A 17,058-nucleotide genomic window follows, 5' to 3' on the forward strand; every position below is an offset into this window, starting at 1 on the left:
AATGCTAATTCTGGGACTATGACAGGAGACAAGGTAGAAAATGAGCACTGATCCAAAGTGTTGCTCTTTCAAATTTCCCTGTTTCCATCAAAGGAACCACCATCCTTCCATTCTCCAGGTTTGTAACTTCTGCATTATCCTGGCCTCCTCCACTTTCCTTGCCCCACATCAGTTTCCAAGTCTTCTGTTTTCTACTTTCGTGATTTTCAACTAACCTCATCCCTCTAGTCACACAACGGCCACCATCGTTCATGCCCTCTCACTTAGATTATTGCAAAGGCCTCCTAATTGGTCTCACTTCCTTGGGTTTCTCCCTAATTCAGTCCATTGTATTCTCTGCTGCTAAAGGAATTTTTTTTAAACCTAGATCTGACCATGCTCAGTCAACTGCAGTGACACTCCCAATTGCCTATTTTATTCTCTGGGACTAGCACTGTTTAGCTTTTAGAGCTCTTTCTAATTTGGCTCCAACCTCTCTTTCCACCCCCTCTTGTAGCCTGCAATCTTGCCAAGCTACTTTCTTTCTTTTCCTCATACAACATTCCATCTCCTGTCTTCATGTCTTTCCTCTGGACATCCTCCAGGCCTGGAATATATTCCCTCCTTACCTCTACTTTAGAGTCCCTCCTTTCATTTAAGACCCAGCTCAATCACCATCTTTTGCATGAGGTCTTTCCTGAATACCACTGCTAGAGCTTTCCCTCCCAAACTATTTTCTATATATTTGCATGTATTAACTTTATATTTAAGCTGCATGTTTACATATGTCCCTGTTCTCTCCCACTGGAATGTAAGCTTCTCATAAGTAGGAATTATTTTTTTTTGTGTTTGTATCCCCAGGTCCTAGCACTGTATCTGGCACATAGCAGTTGCTTAATGATTACTGTTTATTGATTGGTTAGTCACCATTGAGGTAGAGACTGTTCTTATCCAGGGTGTATGGGCCCAGCCTGCTGATGCCACGTGTCTGCTTGCTCACTTCCTAGTAGACTGTCTCTCTGTCTGGAATTGATTTAGTAGGGTCTCTCCAATGAGTGCACACGGCATCCACAGCTGTTGCTAAGCCATCTTTCTTTGGTCTAGGAAAAGACACATTGATAAGAGACATAGTACTAGGTTGGTGCTGGAGAGCCTGATGGGGGGACCACCCAGTGCATGGAGGGTGAAATTGATTTACCTGAGTTTTTGTGAAAATGGTTGATGATTGTGTGGGTAGGAGTGTTGAGCAGCTAATAAGCTCACAAAATAAAAACCTATTTATAATAGAGATCTTGTTCTAAGGAGTTACTGAGAAGGGAAATCACATTTCTGATAAACCATGCACAAAAGGTACAGGGATAAAGCAATCTGGGAATTTGAAAATAGAGCTCAAGACACTTGAATGTGAAGAAGCCACCTCAGTGGAGAGCCCAGGGGGTTTTATGTGCCCCTGAGGGGTCAAGGGACACATTCCAATTCTCATTCTATAGCCTCTGGAGTCTCACCTCAGGGAGGCCACTTTGCACCCGGTGTAGAAGTTGCCAATGCTGCTTCTCTTGAACAAGCAACTGAGCTGGAAAAGAAAAGAGGAGGTCAATGTGCTCAGTACTAGGCAGGTAAGAAGCCCAGGAAAGGGAAAGGCACAGCTGTACAGGTGGGACCTGGGGCGGGAATTGGGGAGGCTCACCAGGTTCTGCAGGATTATCTCTGTTCGGTTGAATTTGATGGACCCAGGGGCCCCATGTCTTCTGTGTACATTAGGTTAGTGAGGGTGAAGTTCAGTGTGAAGGACTCCAGGCTCTGGCCATCAGCTGTAATAGAAGAGGGAGAGAAATTTCATATTGGAGCCTGTAGAACACCAGTGGGCATAAGTGGGGATAGCCTGTGGATTCTGTCTTTATTCCTTTCTGGGAGGAAAATTCTGCCTCCTGGCCCCACTGATGCCCTTTGTTAGGGGACCTCTCCCCTTCCCTAATTCCCCTTTTCCTGGCTTCCCAACCCCTCATTTCTTCTCTAAAGACAGCAAGACACTCCAGGAAATGAATCAGAGATGCAGGTGCTCTCTACCTGTAGTGCTGGAGAATGATAGTGGAGCCAGAGAATGGAGCCATGATGGCTCATGTGTGGTCTGCACAGGAGCTGATGGAAAAAAGAAACCCTGATGAATAAAAAGCATTGCCAAGATCAGAATGTGATTGGCATAGGCAAGGCACATGACAACAGGGTGAAAGGCAGTGCCACTGGGTGGGAGCTCAACCCAGAGAAGTGGAAGGTGAGAGTCAAGCACTGTAGGAGGGAACAGGGCCTGGGGAGAAAAGTCTTTGTTACTGAAGACTGTCAGGTTTGGGGCTTCCTGCCTGAGATGTTCTGGGCTGCTACTTTCTTCACCTTTAGAGAGGGATACAAGGTCTCATGACAAGTTCCCAAAGATATTGTTCTGACTAGATGTTCTCTTAACTCTTTACTTCTACCTCACCGAGTCCTTAGCCTCTTTCAAAACATAGCCCTGAGGCCTTCCCAAACTTAGTTTGTTCTCTCTCTTCTTCTATCCCCTTGAAATACCTTTGTTTTCACTCTGTCTGTATTTCATACATATTTAATCTGTTTGCCTGTAGAGAGAACGAGTTGCTGGAGAGCTCAACTTCTTTCTTTCTTTCCTTGGCTTTGAATCCTGAGTGCCCAGAACAGTGCCTGGCACATAGCAGATGATGAATAATGCTTCCTAGGCTGAACTGAATTAACTGACAGAGAATAAAATTCTGCTCAGTCCCCGTGACACAGGACTGCAAGATAACATGACAAGTCACATGGCCCTAGCTTCCATTGCCCCTGCCTTGACAGGTGAATATGTCTCTGAACAATTAGAAAATTTAAAAGTCCTAGCAGTTGTTTACTCTCGTTGGGTTGTGCCAGGGCAATGATGTTGGGGAGGGGTGGTAGCAATCACTCTCCAAGGTGCTGAAGAGGCCGCAGTCCTACCTGTGGAGGTTCCCTTTCGTGTGGAGCCATGGAGAGTTGCAAATGTTGACGCATTGTCTAACCCAGAAATTGCAGAAAGAAGTGTCATTAGAGACGGTCGGACTGTGGCTACTCACTGATGGAGAACTCATCAAGGCTGTAGTCATCAGAGCACCAACATAGCACTCCCTCAGCCTCCATTTAGGGGAATGAGGGCTTTAATAATCATTCAATAAATGAGTCACTGTGCCATTCTGGCTACACTGGCGGCTAGCTTAGGGACTAGTAAGTAGAAATCAAGGCTCCCCTCTCACCACTTTCTCACAGAGCTGAGGTTCACCTGTGGACTTATGAATCCCCCGCCACCTGTTCTCCAGTGTCCTTGTGGGAACAGCTTGGCGAGTCACCACCAGTCAAATTCTGACCGAGAAATTGGGGGATCTTATAGGGTGAGCCCATAGCTCCAAGTCAGGAAAGGTTGGAACAATCTAGGATGCCTTTCCTCCTCTTTGAGGAGAGGGAGGCACCTTCTTCTCACAGAATCTCAGAGCTTAAAAGGCCCTCAAAGGCCATCTTGTTAAAAAAAATTCACTCTGCAATGTCCCTGACAAACAGCCATCATATCTGTGCTCAAAACCTTCAGGGATGGGAACTCATTATATATTTCCCCCTCTAGGACTTTTCCTCCCTCAAGATACCTGAATGGGTTTTAAGGGAAGGGACTAGCGAAGCCACAATTGTTTAATATTGTGCAATCAAATCCCAACTTCCAGTGTCATGGGAGAACAAGGATAAGGACCCAAAGGGGACTTAGATGCCCCCTTACTTACTGGTAGCAGGCAGGGCTGCATCATGCTCATTATAACCTAGAAACCAAAAGACAGGTGAGTAAGGGCATCACAAGACTCCGGAAGGAAAGTAAGAGAGCTCCCCAGTAACTCAATTTGAGAGGTATGGGCATACTGTGGACTATATGCTTACTTCATGCTTCTAGGGGAGATCTGATCTTTGGGGAAGGGGAGATGAAAATTCTTTTATTTATTTACTCTTGGGGTCTCTGCCATGAAGATTAGAGAAAAGAAAGTATTTGTAATTTTGAGGAAAACTGGGGGGTCATATAGAATTAGTGTTCAAATCAATCCATCCTTGAGCTTCCCTAGTCTTTTGAATCCAAGGGAGCAAATTTTCTGACTTCCTGTCCTGGCTTATCCCCAAGGTTCTTTTCCCAGCCTCTTAACCTGCTGGGAAGCTTCAGGATGCCAAGAATAGAGATAGACTGAAATTGAATGAGAGGTCTCCACAATTTCTCTCCCTAGAAACTTAGGACTGGGAGAACCTACTATATCTCTAGTTCATACCTGAGAAGGAATTCTATACAGCATTACCAGCAAAAGATAATTTAGCTTCTGCTCCTCTGGAATGCACTCCTGCCTTCCCTCTGCCTTTTAGAATCCTTAATTTCCTTTATGACTCAGATTAAATGCCCTTTCTGCATAAAGTCTGTCTAGTACCTTCCCCATGTAAGTTTATAATTATTTTGTGGGTATATATATGTATATACACATTTATGGATATATATGTATATTTATGTATGTGTGTATTATATTTATGCATGTATATGACCTGCCTTTAATACACTGTGTGTCTATATACATATGTACATATGCATATACATGTGTATGGATATATTTTGTTGTTATTCAATTGTTTCAGTTATGTCCAACTCGTCATGACCCATTTGGGGTTTTCTTGGCAAAGATACTGGAGTGGTTTGCCATTTCTTTCTCCAGCTCATTTGACAGATGAGAAAACTGAATCATACACAGTTAAGTGACTTGCTCAGGATGACACAGCTAGTGAGTGTCTGAGACCAGATTTAAACTCAAGAAGATGAGTCTTCCTGAGTCCAGGCGTGGTGCTCTATCCACTGCACCACCTAGCTGCCCATAGATATGTATATAAGACCTGCCTCTGACATACTATGTGTGGTACTAGATTGGATGCCAGAGAGCCTGATGGGGAAGGGAACCTCCAAGTTCAGAGAAGGTGAAATTGATTTGCTCGAGTTTTTGTGAAAATGGTATGTGACAGTGGTGTATTGATTGCGTGGGTAGGAGTGTTGAGCAGCTAATAATCCCACAAAATAGAAACCTATTCATATTAGAGATCTTATTCTTTGGAGTAACTGAGAAGGGAAATCATATTTCTGATAAGCTCCATAGCTGCCACTAGGTAATATCAACCAAGAAGGAATGGGACCTTAGGGAAAAAGGTATGAATAGGGTCTTTCTTATGTAGTTGGCTAAACAAAGGAAGAATGAGAAGAAAAGGTTCAAGGGGAGGCGAGGGACTGAATAAATTGAGGACAATAGGAAAAGAGGTTAGTACTAGGATTATACAAAGATGGACTGGGGAGAGACAGGCTGCTCACCATTGACGTAGAGACTGTTCTTATCCAAGATGTAGGGGCCAAGTCTGGTGATTCCATTTCTCAGTTTGCTCAGCTCACAATAAACCCTCTCTCTGTCCAGAAAGAGGACACTGGGTTCTCTCCAGTGGAGGCACACAGCATTCATTCCTGTTGCTTCTTACAGCTGAGAAAGAAAATGTTGATCTAGACCCCTGAGACGGCTACAGAGACATCTAGTGGGTATCACAGGTATGGGGACAATGAAATTGAGATGTGTGCGTCACTACGGCAAAAGGTGAAAGTGACCCTGGGAAGACTGATGAGCTTCCACATCTACCATGTGGGTAGGACCATTGAGCAATCACAGATCTTCATTAAAGAGAGCCTGACATCAGCGAAGTTGTTCTAAATCATGACTTATAAGGGCAATCTCTGTTCCAAGAATCCAAACCAGAGTGGTAGAAATGAAGCAGTTTGGGGAATCTGAACATGGAAGAAGCATGGGGCGGGGTTGCCTCTGCTGTTTGTTCAGCTTTAACCTGAGCTGTGTGACTGGGAACTGAGAATGCATGCCCTCATCAAAACAACCCTCAGATTATGGGATCTCACCTCAAAGATGTCACTCTGCATTCAGACTAGAGGGAGCCAGTGCTGCTATTCCTGAACAGGAGTTTGAGGTGGTAAAGGAAAGAGAGGGAAATAATAATTAGAGGGAACACTTCTCTAACATTTTAAGGTTTAAAAAGCACTCCACATTTTATCTCATTTGTTCCCTGCAATAGCCCTATGAAGTAGGTGCTATCTGAGAGAAAGCAAGTGACCCGCCCAAGGTCACACATCTTTTAAGTATCTAAGGTGGCATTTGAACTTGGTTCTACCTGACTCAAAGTCGGACACTCTATTAAGACTGAAGCAGCTAGGTGTTCCTGTGGGTAGAGGCTAGAACCTGGAGTCAGGAAGACCTGAGTTCAAATGCAGCCTCAGAAACTTATTAGCTGGGTGGCCCTGGGCAAGTCATTTAACATCTGTCTGCCTCAACTACCTCATCTGTAAAATAGAGGTGATAATAGCACTTACCTCTTAGGGCTATTGTGAGGAGCAAATGAAATGACTTATGTACAATGCTGTGAAAACTTTAAGGTGCTATATAAATACTAGCTATTATCCAACAAACCATGTAGATGCTTCCTAAGGGAAGTAAGCTTCTGTCTCTAAGCAAGGCCTATAGTCTAAGACATGCAGAAGAAAATCTTACAGGTAGAGAATAAAGGATTTGGGTATGTGTGGTAGATTGCGTCTCACCAGGTGCTGCAGCATTTTCTCTGTGGTGCTGAATTTACTGGAACCAGTGTTTTCCACATCTGTTGTGTAGAGCAGGTTGGTGGTGGTGAAGTTCAGTGTGAAAGCTTCCAGGCTGTGGCCAGTGGCTGCAGTGGAGAACAGAAAGAATCCTCCATGTCTGAAGTTTGGGTGCATCAGCACACTCAGAGGCACCCAGCTGTTGAGCTCTCCCTTTCTGGAAGGAACACTCAACATCCCGGTGTCACCAGGGTCCCCATGAGGGTACGTCTCCCATTCCACCCTGCCCTGAGTTCCCCTTTTTCTTCATCTCCAATTTTCAAATTTCATTCCCAATTAGACTTTCCTGGAATGAATAATAGATGCAGATCATTTGTACCTGTGGTGAGGGAAGGAACGAGAGATGCTTCTGGGGTAAATGCAGTTGATGCAGGAGCTGAAAAGTTATTGGGGTGGAAAAGCATCGAAACATCACTGTCTGGGTGCCATTATAAGGGGAATGGGCTATGAACTTCAAAGGGGGAAATGGCTCAATGAGCTTAGCTTGAAATGTTACACTCTCTAGATACGGATTGAGCTATGAGGGGGGAGTTTCAGTCACAGTAAGAGAGAACAGTGATCTGAATGACACACTTCTACTGGGGAAGCTTCCTATATGGGATATCCTGGTCCTTCACTATCCTCAGCTTTCTGGTGGGACAAGTGAACTCATTCCTGGCCCCCACAGAGATTTTTCTGGTTGTTAAATCACCAAAAAATCAAAATCTTGTCCGGTCACTGGGACATGGGACCCAAGATGACACACCCCAAGCCACACATCCTGACTTTCCTCCCCCTGGCAAATGACTATTTCTTAGAGTGAAGACGTTTTAAAAAACCTGAGACTTTCCCATCTTTTAGGTACTACAGTCTTTCCCCAGCAACTAGTTATGGCCCCGTGGTAGCTCTCCAGGGTACTGAAATCACCCCGTTCCTACCTGAGGAGCCTCCAGGCTTTGTGGGCTCCAGAGAGGTTGCAGATAAGGATGCAGTCCCTGACCCTAGAGCTGTGGAAAGGAATGCCATTAGAAACCATGGTTGGACACTGGAAAGCACAATGAATGTGAATGTGAAGTTGACTGTGGCCACATGTGTATAGTCCAGGGCCCTGAACCTAAGTGGTGCCTAAAGTGTGTACTCAATAGATGATTGAATGGATGTAATCAAATTTCTCTGATGGCTGCCCTAAAATAGGATCCTGTCACATGATCATCAGATAAGGTGTACTGTGAGTGAATCTTTTATACATATGTAGGGAGAAGGAAGAGGGAATTCCATACTTCATGGCAACCCATGATGTGAGATCCCCATCTCAATACCCTCTTCCAGAGATTTGTAACCTGTTTGTCTTCTCAATCTCCCTATTTGGACAGCTTCACTAGTAATCATTATCTAACCTAAAGGAGAGGAATTCTGGAGTAGGAGTGATGATTCTGGGTCTCTTAGGCTTTTCCCTTCCAAAATCATTGGACTTAGAGTTGAAGGCACCCTCAGAGGGCACCTATGCCACAGAACATCCCTGACAAGTGGTCACAGAGCATCCATTTGAAGATCTCCAAGTGATGAGGAACTCACTACTTCTACATGTAGCCATTCCACTGCAGGAATACCTTTCTTGTGGTGCCTCAGTGGGCCACAGAGTCAAGTACTATAGTACAAGTCACAACTATTTCATAGAGGCATAATGGGACCTTTATCCAGGGGAACCAGACTCAAGATTCCAATATAATCTAGAACTCAAAGGGAATCCAAATGCTTAAATACTTACCGGGAAAGGGTTGGACTGGAAGGTGTTCATCATAACATGGAAAACAAAGGATTGGATAATGAAGGGAAGGAGCACACTACCCAACCAGAGAAGGAAGAGAGATCATCAGAGAAGCTGAAAGTGGGGAGAACAGCTGAGTCCAGATGACTCAATCTGAGGCCTCCTGGCACCTGGAACATGTGCTGCTTGAAGGGGAAGAGAGGGGAATTTCCCTATGCTCCCCCAGCTCTTTGACATGAGGGCCGGTCCTGGGGACAGAAAAAGGAAACTTACAGCTTGGGGTGGGTTGGCAGAGGGAATTTGGGGTAGAGCCTTCGGGGGCTTGAGCCTAGGTGCTCCAATGAACACACTCTTGCTATGCCTTGGTCTTTGGAAACACAACAGGGAGCAAACACTCTGATTGGCCATCCTGCTTTGGCCCTAGTCTTTCCTCCTCAGTCTTTTGGCTTCTAATAAGTATTCAGCACACTGAGGACAAGGAAAGCCTGGAGTGGAGCCCTTTCTCTCTCAACCTTCCCCTCCCCTGGCCAGGGCCCTGGAACATCAGCTACCTCCTCTATAAAATGAGGGTGATAATAATAACACCTGTCTGCCCAGAGTTGTTTTGAGGATCAAATGGGATAATACTTGTAAAGTACTTCGCAAATTTAAAGTGCTATATTAAATTGATAATAATAATAATTTGCTTTTTAGGAAATTCTTCCTTTATACTTAGAAAAATCTGTTTTCTCAATCTTCCTATTACATGGTATCAAGTTCCCTCCTCATCTTATTCATCCTCTTTTGGGCATGCTTCATCTTGTCAGTGCTCCAAAATGTGGCCCTAAAACTGGACACAATATATCAGATGAGGGGACATTAGGGGACAGCAGAACTATCATATTCCTCCTTCTAGATATGATATATCTCTATGAAGGCTAACATCTCACATGGTTTTAGGACTTCCTCCAATTGAGCTTGCAGTCCACTAAGACCCCCAGGTCTTCTTTGCATGAAATACTTGTCTAGCCATGTCTACTCCATCTTGCATTTATGGGATTAGATTTCTTAAGCTTAACTGAAGAACTTCATGCTTATTTTTAATAAATTTTACCTTGCTAGTCCTTATCAATCATTTGTGTGTACTGAGGTTTTGTTGGACACTGGTCTGTCTAATACATCAGCAAGCTATCCTTTCCAGATTCATTCATTTCTACATTTGACACTATGTCTCAAGCTATGAAAGACAGCATGGTGTAGTGGGTAGTGGGTCAGACATGGAGTCAGGAAGACCTGAACTCAAGTACAGAACTCTGACATACATTAGCTATATCACTATGGGTATCAACCTCAGAATGCTTCAGCCAATTCTATAAGACTTTAGGTCACAGATGAGTTGCCCATCTGCACTGGAAAGAGTTTACTCATTGGGAGCCACTCTCTACTAATAAAAACACAAGTCTGGACTCTGAAAAAAAAAACATCTCCATCAAAGTCAATGCTAAAACTCCTGAACATAACAAAACAATTGAAGCTTAATGCTGCAAAATTGTAATGACCCAAAGAATAGATAGGAGAAGGCACTTTCATCCATTTATTTACAGAAGTGGAAAGCTAGGGATGTGGAACACGATGTATAATGTCTAACTTTTCATTATTTTGGTTAGTTTTGCTAAATTGTTGCCCCTCCCATTCTTTGTTGTAAGAAATGGCTCTCTGGAAGGTGAGAGGATTTATTGAGAAATGTAGGTGATGTAAAAACAAAAGATAAAAAACAAAAGATAATCATGCCAATTTATGTTTAAAAATAAAAGTATTGACTGGGACTGTGAGGCTGCCACAAGTAACAACAAACCAGGACCCATTAGGAACCATTTCCCCAGTTAAGTGCTATGGGGAGAGTTAATCTTGTGCAAATATCTCAACAAGGGATGGAGAAGAAATGGTTCTAGAATAGGTTAGGGATTGAATGAAAATAAGAAAGACAGGAAAAGAGGCTAATACTGAGATTATAGCAGAAGAGAAAGGGGGGCAGATGCAGTGGCCACTGTGAGGCTGCTTACCATTGAGATAGAGACTGTCCTTAGCAAGGGAGTAGGGGCCTAGCATGGAGATGCCGTACGTCTGGTTCCTCAGGTCCCCGTAAAGCCTTTCTCTGTCCAGGACAGGTCTGTTAGGGTCTTTCTGGTAGGTGCACAAGGCATCCACTCCAGTTGCTAATCCATCTTTCATAGGTCTGGGGAAGGAAATATTGGTGGAAGCTCTAGTGACTGGTGCTAAGAGATTAGCCTGAGGAGCGCTCAGATAGAGGGACAATGAAAGTAATATGAGAGGGCTGCCTGTGACATGACATGATAGGATTAACAGAGACCTTCCAGGATGTCTGATGGATACTACTTACCTTCTGGGATAAGATTGTTGAAGAAGCAAAAATTCCCACTAAGGAGAACTATCTTGATATATAGGCATTTGTCCTAAGTTATGACTTAAAAGGGAATTTATTTTCCTGAGAACCCATGGACCAGATGAATGGAGATAAAGCAGTTTGGGAATTTAAACATGGAGAAGGTATAGTAGAAGGTCAGTATATGGAGAGCTCTGCTATTGTGCTTGTATCCCATGAGCCCCGGTTTAGAAACAGCCCATTAGGAAATCTCTGATACTGGAGGCCAGGAGGATACACTCTCAATCAATTGCTCAACTGTGAATTTTCCTGGTTCTCACCTCGGGAATATCAGCTTGCATCCAGAATAGGTGGGGCCAATGCTGCTGTTCTGGAATAAGTGGCCAAGCTGGAAAAGGAAGGGGAAGCTGAATCAGTTCCTGGCTAAGGCAGTAGCTGGAATCAAAGGTATGCAGAATACAATGGCACAGGCAGGAAAGGAGGCAGGTGGTGGGGTCATCTCACCAGATGCTGTAGGATCCTGTCAGTGGTAGTGAATGCACTGGAGTCTGGGTGCTCCATTTTCTGCAGTGTAGATCAGGTTATTGATGGTGAAATTCGAGGTGAATGCCTCCAGGCTGTGGCCATGGGCTGTAGAAAGAGAAGGAGACAAGTCGTCATACCTGAAACTAGGGCACATTGGTCAGCACACCTAAAAAACACCCAGCTACTAGTGTCTTACTCCTTCCTGGGAAAGAAACGCAGCATTCTGAGTCCCAGTGATGGCCATTTGATGGGACATCTCCCAATCCTAAATGCCACCTTGTTTTGTACTTCCCATCTTCTAGTCTCACATTTAGTACTATCCCAGAAATAGCCATAGGTGCTGATGGTTTTTACCTGTGGTGCTGGCAAATGGTGAGGGAGACAGATGTTGCTGGGATGAGTGTAGTTACTGCAGAACCTGAGAAAAGATCATTGTGAATGAAAACCATTGGCAATGCCACTTATCACTGTCTTCAACATGAGCTATGGGGGAAGAACTCTTCTTGGCTTGGATGCTGAGTCTCCTTGTGGGTACTCTCAATCCTCAGCTATGGGGACTGAGGAAGATACAGGGACTGACAGGTAGGGGCTGATTGTGCTGTAAGCTCCCCCATTCAACCGCAAACTCTTTTCAAGCAGGTGTTGTTTTAGTCACTATATTTTTATCCCCAGGACCTAGTACAGTGCCTATCCCAAGCAGAGGTTCCCAAAGTAGATAATACCACCCCTGGAGGGTGCTGGAACAATCCAGGGGGGCAGTGGTAGCCTTGAATGCAATTGGGGGGCATTGAATAAAAACATGGGGGCAGTGGAAGCATAAGGAAAGAAGATAAAAATATTCTGAAAAACCATTCATACATGTTTCATCTATTGGGTAACAGGGTTAAAGTCATAATGATTACATTACCTTTCAAATAAACACACAAAATGCAAGTTATAACCAATCAGTGGTCAAGTCCACCAACAGGTCTTAACAAGCAAGTGTTCATAGGTAAGTGATTCCAATAGAGCATTGTTGGGAAGTTTAACATGCACCTAATGACTTGTTTACAATACAGTACTATATGGGTTACATGATGTAATATTGCATGATCAAAATTTCAATGCAGGAAAAAACCCACAAATTTACAATAAATTATTAAATGTAAGATATGTCACTTAAAAAATACATTTCATATTTTTTGAAATGACACACATTTAAAAAAAAACACTAAAGGGTCAAAGAAAGTAGATTTCCAGAGGGGCATTAAGTAATTTTTTTAAAGGGAGAGGTAGGTCCAATAAGTTTGGGAACCTCTGCCATAGAAGGTGCTTAATAAGTACTTGGTAGTTGATTTATTGGTTGATTCTGTTGGTAAAGCCCAGCAGGCCTGGGATGCCTTGGGCCATTCTTTTGAAGGGGACACTCAAAAGTGTCTTATTTCGAATTTCCACAGTGATTGCTCTGGCTAATTGGTAAAGGAGGAGTTAGGCAATTCAATCTTGTCTGGTCTTCACAGAGGTATACTTTATTTATCACTGGCCTCAGAGCCAGGAAGAGCCAAGTTAAAGACCTGTCTCTGACACATAATGGTTATGTGACTCTGGGTAGATCACTTAACCTCTCCTTGCTCTAGGTAACTCTCTAAGTCTGTAAGTTGCAGAGAATGTGCTGACTTGCACTGGTAGAGGCACTTCCCTCATCTGGGAGTTCCCTCTATCCATGAAACAGTACATTTATTCTCTATCCCTTATCCCTGGTCTTCGTGATGTGTGATCTGCAGTGACACACACCGAGCCCTATACCTCAAGGTCTCCTCTCTGTTTGGGAGGTAACTATATTTTAGGATAGGGATTATGGAAGGTTCAGGATTGTTCCCTCTTTCAAACAGCAAGCCTCTCCCCAGACTGTTTGGTCTACAGGAGGCAGAAGCAGCTGCATCCCCAATCTGTGCAACTTCCAGTCCCTGCAGTCCACACTGACATGCTGGTTGTTTGGTCTAGGAGCTCAAGAAAACAGTTCCATTATAGAAGCATGGAATCATGGATAATAGACTAAGAGCTTAAGAGACCTCAGAAGCCAGTGAATCCAACCTGCCTCTGACCAGGAATCTCCTCTCCCACACAGGAGGTATGCATTAGAGATGGACCATGGCCACAGCTGCCTTCAGGCAGAGAGCTCAGTGAAGTTGGGCTCATTAGACACCAGCCCAGAGACCTCCATTGAGAAGTCCCAGATGAGAGCAGTGCCTCTACTACTTGTTCAATGAGTGGCTGACAGAATGTACTCATGCAGTTGCTGCTAGGCTGAGCTTCAGGACCTCTCCTCAGTGTGCCCGTTGAGGGTTTGGTGACTCCATTAATCAGGCAAGTTGAAATCAGGGCTCCCCAGGGAACCATCATGTGAGTTCATTCTCACTCCTCCCCATTCTCTGCCACAGAGTTTAAAATCAGTTGTGTTGTACCAATCCCTCTGACCTGCTTGTGGGGACAGCTAGGAGAGTCCTTACCACCCAAACTCAGAAAGAAGCATTGGAGGCTTGAGGCTCTGGCTCTAGATCATGAAGGGTTACAGCATGTGTTAGAAAGAGTGCTGGATTTAGGGACACGGGATCTGGGTTCAAATGCCATATTTGCCACTTACTACTTGTGACCTTGGGCACTTCCAGCCTCCCTCTGAAGAGGGATAGGAAATGCACTACAACCTCCCAAGGCAGCCCATTCCATGCTTGAGATCCCTTCCTGGCAACACCTGAAACGGCTTAGGGGGCATAGCCCTTAGCACAGGCCACATGTGGTTGAGCTTGTCACACTGGGGGCCCACCTCTGGGGTCAGGAAGGGAACAAGGCTTAGGACCAACAGATGGCTGATGGTGGAATTGGATGGCACAATAATTACTGGCAGTAGGTTTGACCAATCTGTGTTCATTATAACCTAGAAAACAAAGAATGGACAGTTAAGGGAGGCAGTACCTAATTCTAGAGAAAAAGGAAGAGAGCAGCTTGGAGGCTCAGTTGAAATAAGGACTTAGTTTATCACCCCTGGGCAACCACGGGACTTGCATCTTTGTGGGGAGAGAGAGAGAAAATTCTCCTGTCCACTGCCTAACTCTTGTCTGAGACCCAGCCAGGAAGGAAGAGAGACCAAAGAGGCTTGTAGCTTTAAGTGATTTCCTGTGGGAGCAAATGTAGACTTTTCCTTCTCTGGCCTAAGGAATCACTCATTGCTCCTAATTCTGCCTTCTGGGGTCCAGCAGAATCCAAACCTTCTTCCTTATTACACTCTTCTGGATAATTGAAGAATTCTATCGTGATGTCCCCAAGCTAAACACGAACAGTTCCTTCTAGCTGTCACCATCATCACCACTAGTATTTGATATACAGTGCTTTAAGGCTTGCAAAACACTTTGGACGTGTTATCTCATTTTAATCCTCACAACAGATTTATGAGGATTGGTGTTACTATTATTATTCCTCCTTTTGCAGATGAGGAAACTGAGGATCAGAGAGGTTAAGTGACTTGCCCAGGTCACACAGCCAGTGAGTTGTGAGGCAGGATTTGAACTCAGGTTTTCCTGACTCTAGTATCAGGACACTATCTACAGCATTGCCTATCTGCCTCTACCCTATAGTTTTCAATTGTCTCTCCAGACTGCGGCTTCTCAAAATGGACTTGCTTCAGCTTGTCAAGGCAGAGGAAAATGGGATTGTCACCTTCCTCCTTTCAGGCTCCTAAACTTCTGTTCTTGCAGACTACTCATTTATGACCAGAGATAGCATGGGAAAGTGGCTTGAACTGGGAATTCAGAGCCAAGAAGATCCTAACTCAGAACCCATGTCTTACACTGAAAGAACTGTGTGTGATCCTGGAAAATCACTTAATCTCAGGCTCAGGCAACTCTCTAAGATGACAAGTTTTTGATAGGCTGTAATTTGCCTCATGGGAGGGAATTCCCATGCCCGAGGATGATGCATTAACATATTAACATATGAGTGTTGTTTTTGCCTGCCATATCACTTGGATGGCTCTCATTAGTTTCAAATAAAATGCTATCTAGTCCTGTCTCCCCAAATCTATATACTTATTTAGATTTTTTTTTTAAAGTCCTAAACACAGAACTTAGGATTCTAAAATCATAAATTTGGAGCTGGCACAGACCACATCTTGGCCAACACATTTATTTTACAGAAGACAGAGCTGAGGCCCATATAGATTAGTTAGTTAGTCAACAGCCAAACCAGAAAATAGCAAAGCTAGGATTTGAACCCAGATCCTTCTCCTTCCAATCCACTTCCTTCCCCTACAGAACAGATTGATTCTTATTAAATTTCACCTTGTTGGAACTGAACCATTATTTCAGTGTGTTGAGACTTTTTCAAGCTTCTGATTCCATCCTACTTCTTAGATAGCTATCCTTGCTAAAATTCATGTTATCTATACTTCTACTTGCTGCCATCTACATCTCCAACCTAGTAATTACTGAAAAGGCTGGATTTGTGACCAAAAAAGTAGGATGAAGTACAAATATCTGTGGCTACAATAGATGACAACTCAGAAGGGCACCAAGTATTGGGCAGTCTAGGGAATCAGGTGTGGGTAGGTTCTATCTCTTATAGTTAGCCGAACAAAGGAGGAATTGAAGAAAGGATTCTGGGTAAGGGTGGAGTTAGGGCCTGGATAAAAGAATAATGCTTTAAAATGTGAAGAGACAATGATATTGAGGGTATAGCAGAAGACTTGGCAGGGAGAGTAGCCAAGATTTTGGTTCAGGTAGATAGCTCACCATCAAGGTAAAGACTGTCCTTGTCCAGGGCATAGGGACCCAGCCTGGTGATACCATGTGTCTCCCTGCTCAGCTCCCAGTAAACCTTCTCTCTGTCCAAGACAGGGTTGGCAGGGACAATGTGATGGGTACACAGGGAATCCACTCCAGCTGCAAATCTCTTCTTCATAGGTCTAGGTAAAAAAAATGTGTAGGGTGACATGGATACCCACGAAATTGGTGCTGAGAAACCCGATGAGGATTCTGGGTCTAGAGATAGTTAAACTGAGGTGACCTGGGAAAGGCTGATGGTGACCTTGGAATAGTTGATGAGTTAGCATTACTGAGTACTGAGAAAACCAGAGAACATTCTTGACATTAGACTGCTTGTTCTAAATCATTACTTACGAATGAAATTGTCTTTCCTGAGAACTCATGATGAGAGGGACTGGGATAAAGTTGTTTGGGATTTGAATTTGAAACTAGAGAAAACTAGAAAACAAGTACATGAACAAGTTTCCTTTTTATCCACGCTCCATTGGAGGTTAATCCTCAAGGGTATGGGGACACATTTCAATGGTTACCTCAAAAAGTCACCTTGCCCAGAGTAGAAGGGGCCAATGCTACTTTTTTCTGAATAAGAGACTGATCTGGCGAAGGAAGGAAAGAGTCATGTGATCCTGGGGTAAGAGAAGACAAATCCCAACCAAGGAATGGGGAAGGCGGCTGTGCAGTTGGGGGATGGGACAGGCAGTGAGGAAGACTAACCTGGAGCTGAAGGTCCCTCTCTGTAGAGTTGAATTTGTCAGAACCTGGGTTCCCCATGTCTTCTGCATAGAGTAAGTTGGTGATGGTGAAGTTTAGAAGGAAAGATTCCAGGTTAGCAGTGCCACTAACTGAAGAAAGAAGGGAGAGAAACATCTATGTGTGGAGCAGGAGCCATGTCTGCTAGCAT

General features: G+C 44.0%; 1 protein-coding gene and 1 long non-coding RNA gene across 4 annotated transcripts; both read right to left on the minus strand.

Annotated features, from left to right (window-relative positions):
• Positions 1-912: 912 nt before the first annotated feature.
• Positions 913-1,715, minus strand: LOC110204667 (uncharacterized). The gene is made up of 3 exons (XR_002323367.2): positions 1,667-1,715; positions 1,485-1,552; positions 913-1,079 (listed from the first exon to the last, which is right to left on the minus strand). It is a non-coding gene; the product is annotated as an uncharacterized LOC110204667 (long non-coding RNA).
• Positions 1,716-16,994, minus strand: LOC110204666 (mucin-16-like). Of its 3 annotated transcripts, XM_078147708.1 has the most exons (16): positions 16,872-16,994; positions 16,125-16,297; positions 14,165-14,275; positions 11,716-11,779; positions 11,341-11,466; positions 11,157-11,224; positions 10,496-10,668; positions 7,624-7,692; positions 7,026-7,082; positions 6,650-6,774; positions 5,957-6,007; positions 5,369-5,531; positions 3,768-3,803; positions 2,959-3,015; positions 2,047-2,118; positions 1,716-1,790 (listed from the first exon to the last, which is right to left on the minus strand). In XM_078147708.1, exons 5-11 carry the CDS (start codon positions 11,395-11,397, stop codon positions 6,002-6,004), a joined length of 555 nt encoding a protein of 184 aa, XP_078003834.1. In that variant the 5' UTR covers positions 11,398-11,466; positions 11,716-11,779; positions 14,165-14,275; positions 16,125-16,297; positions 16,872-16,994; the 3' UTR covers positions 1,716-1,790; positions 2,047-2,118; positions 2,959-3,015; positions 3,768-3,803; positions 5,369-5,531; positions 5,957-6,001. The 3 variants fall into 3 exon arrangements, with proteins under 3 accessions (XP_078003834.1, XP_078003835.1, XP_020836443.2); XM_078147709.1 differs by lacking the exon at positions 14,165-14,275; XM_020980784.2 differs by lacking the exon at positions 7,026-7,082.
• Positions 16,995-17,058: the final 64 nt, after the last annotated feature.

Source organism: Phascolarctos cinereus, unplaced genomic scaffold (genome assembly GCF_003287225.1).
Source record: "Phascolarctos cinereus isolate Bilbo 61053 unplaced genomic scaffold, phaCin_HiC Scaffold_831;HRSCAF=1483, whole genome shotgun sequence".
Lineage (NCBI taxonomy): Eukaryota > Metazoa > Chordata > Mammalia > Diprotodontia > Phascolarctidae > Phascolarctos > Phascolarctos cinereus.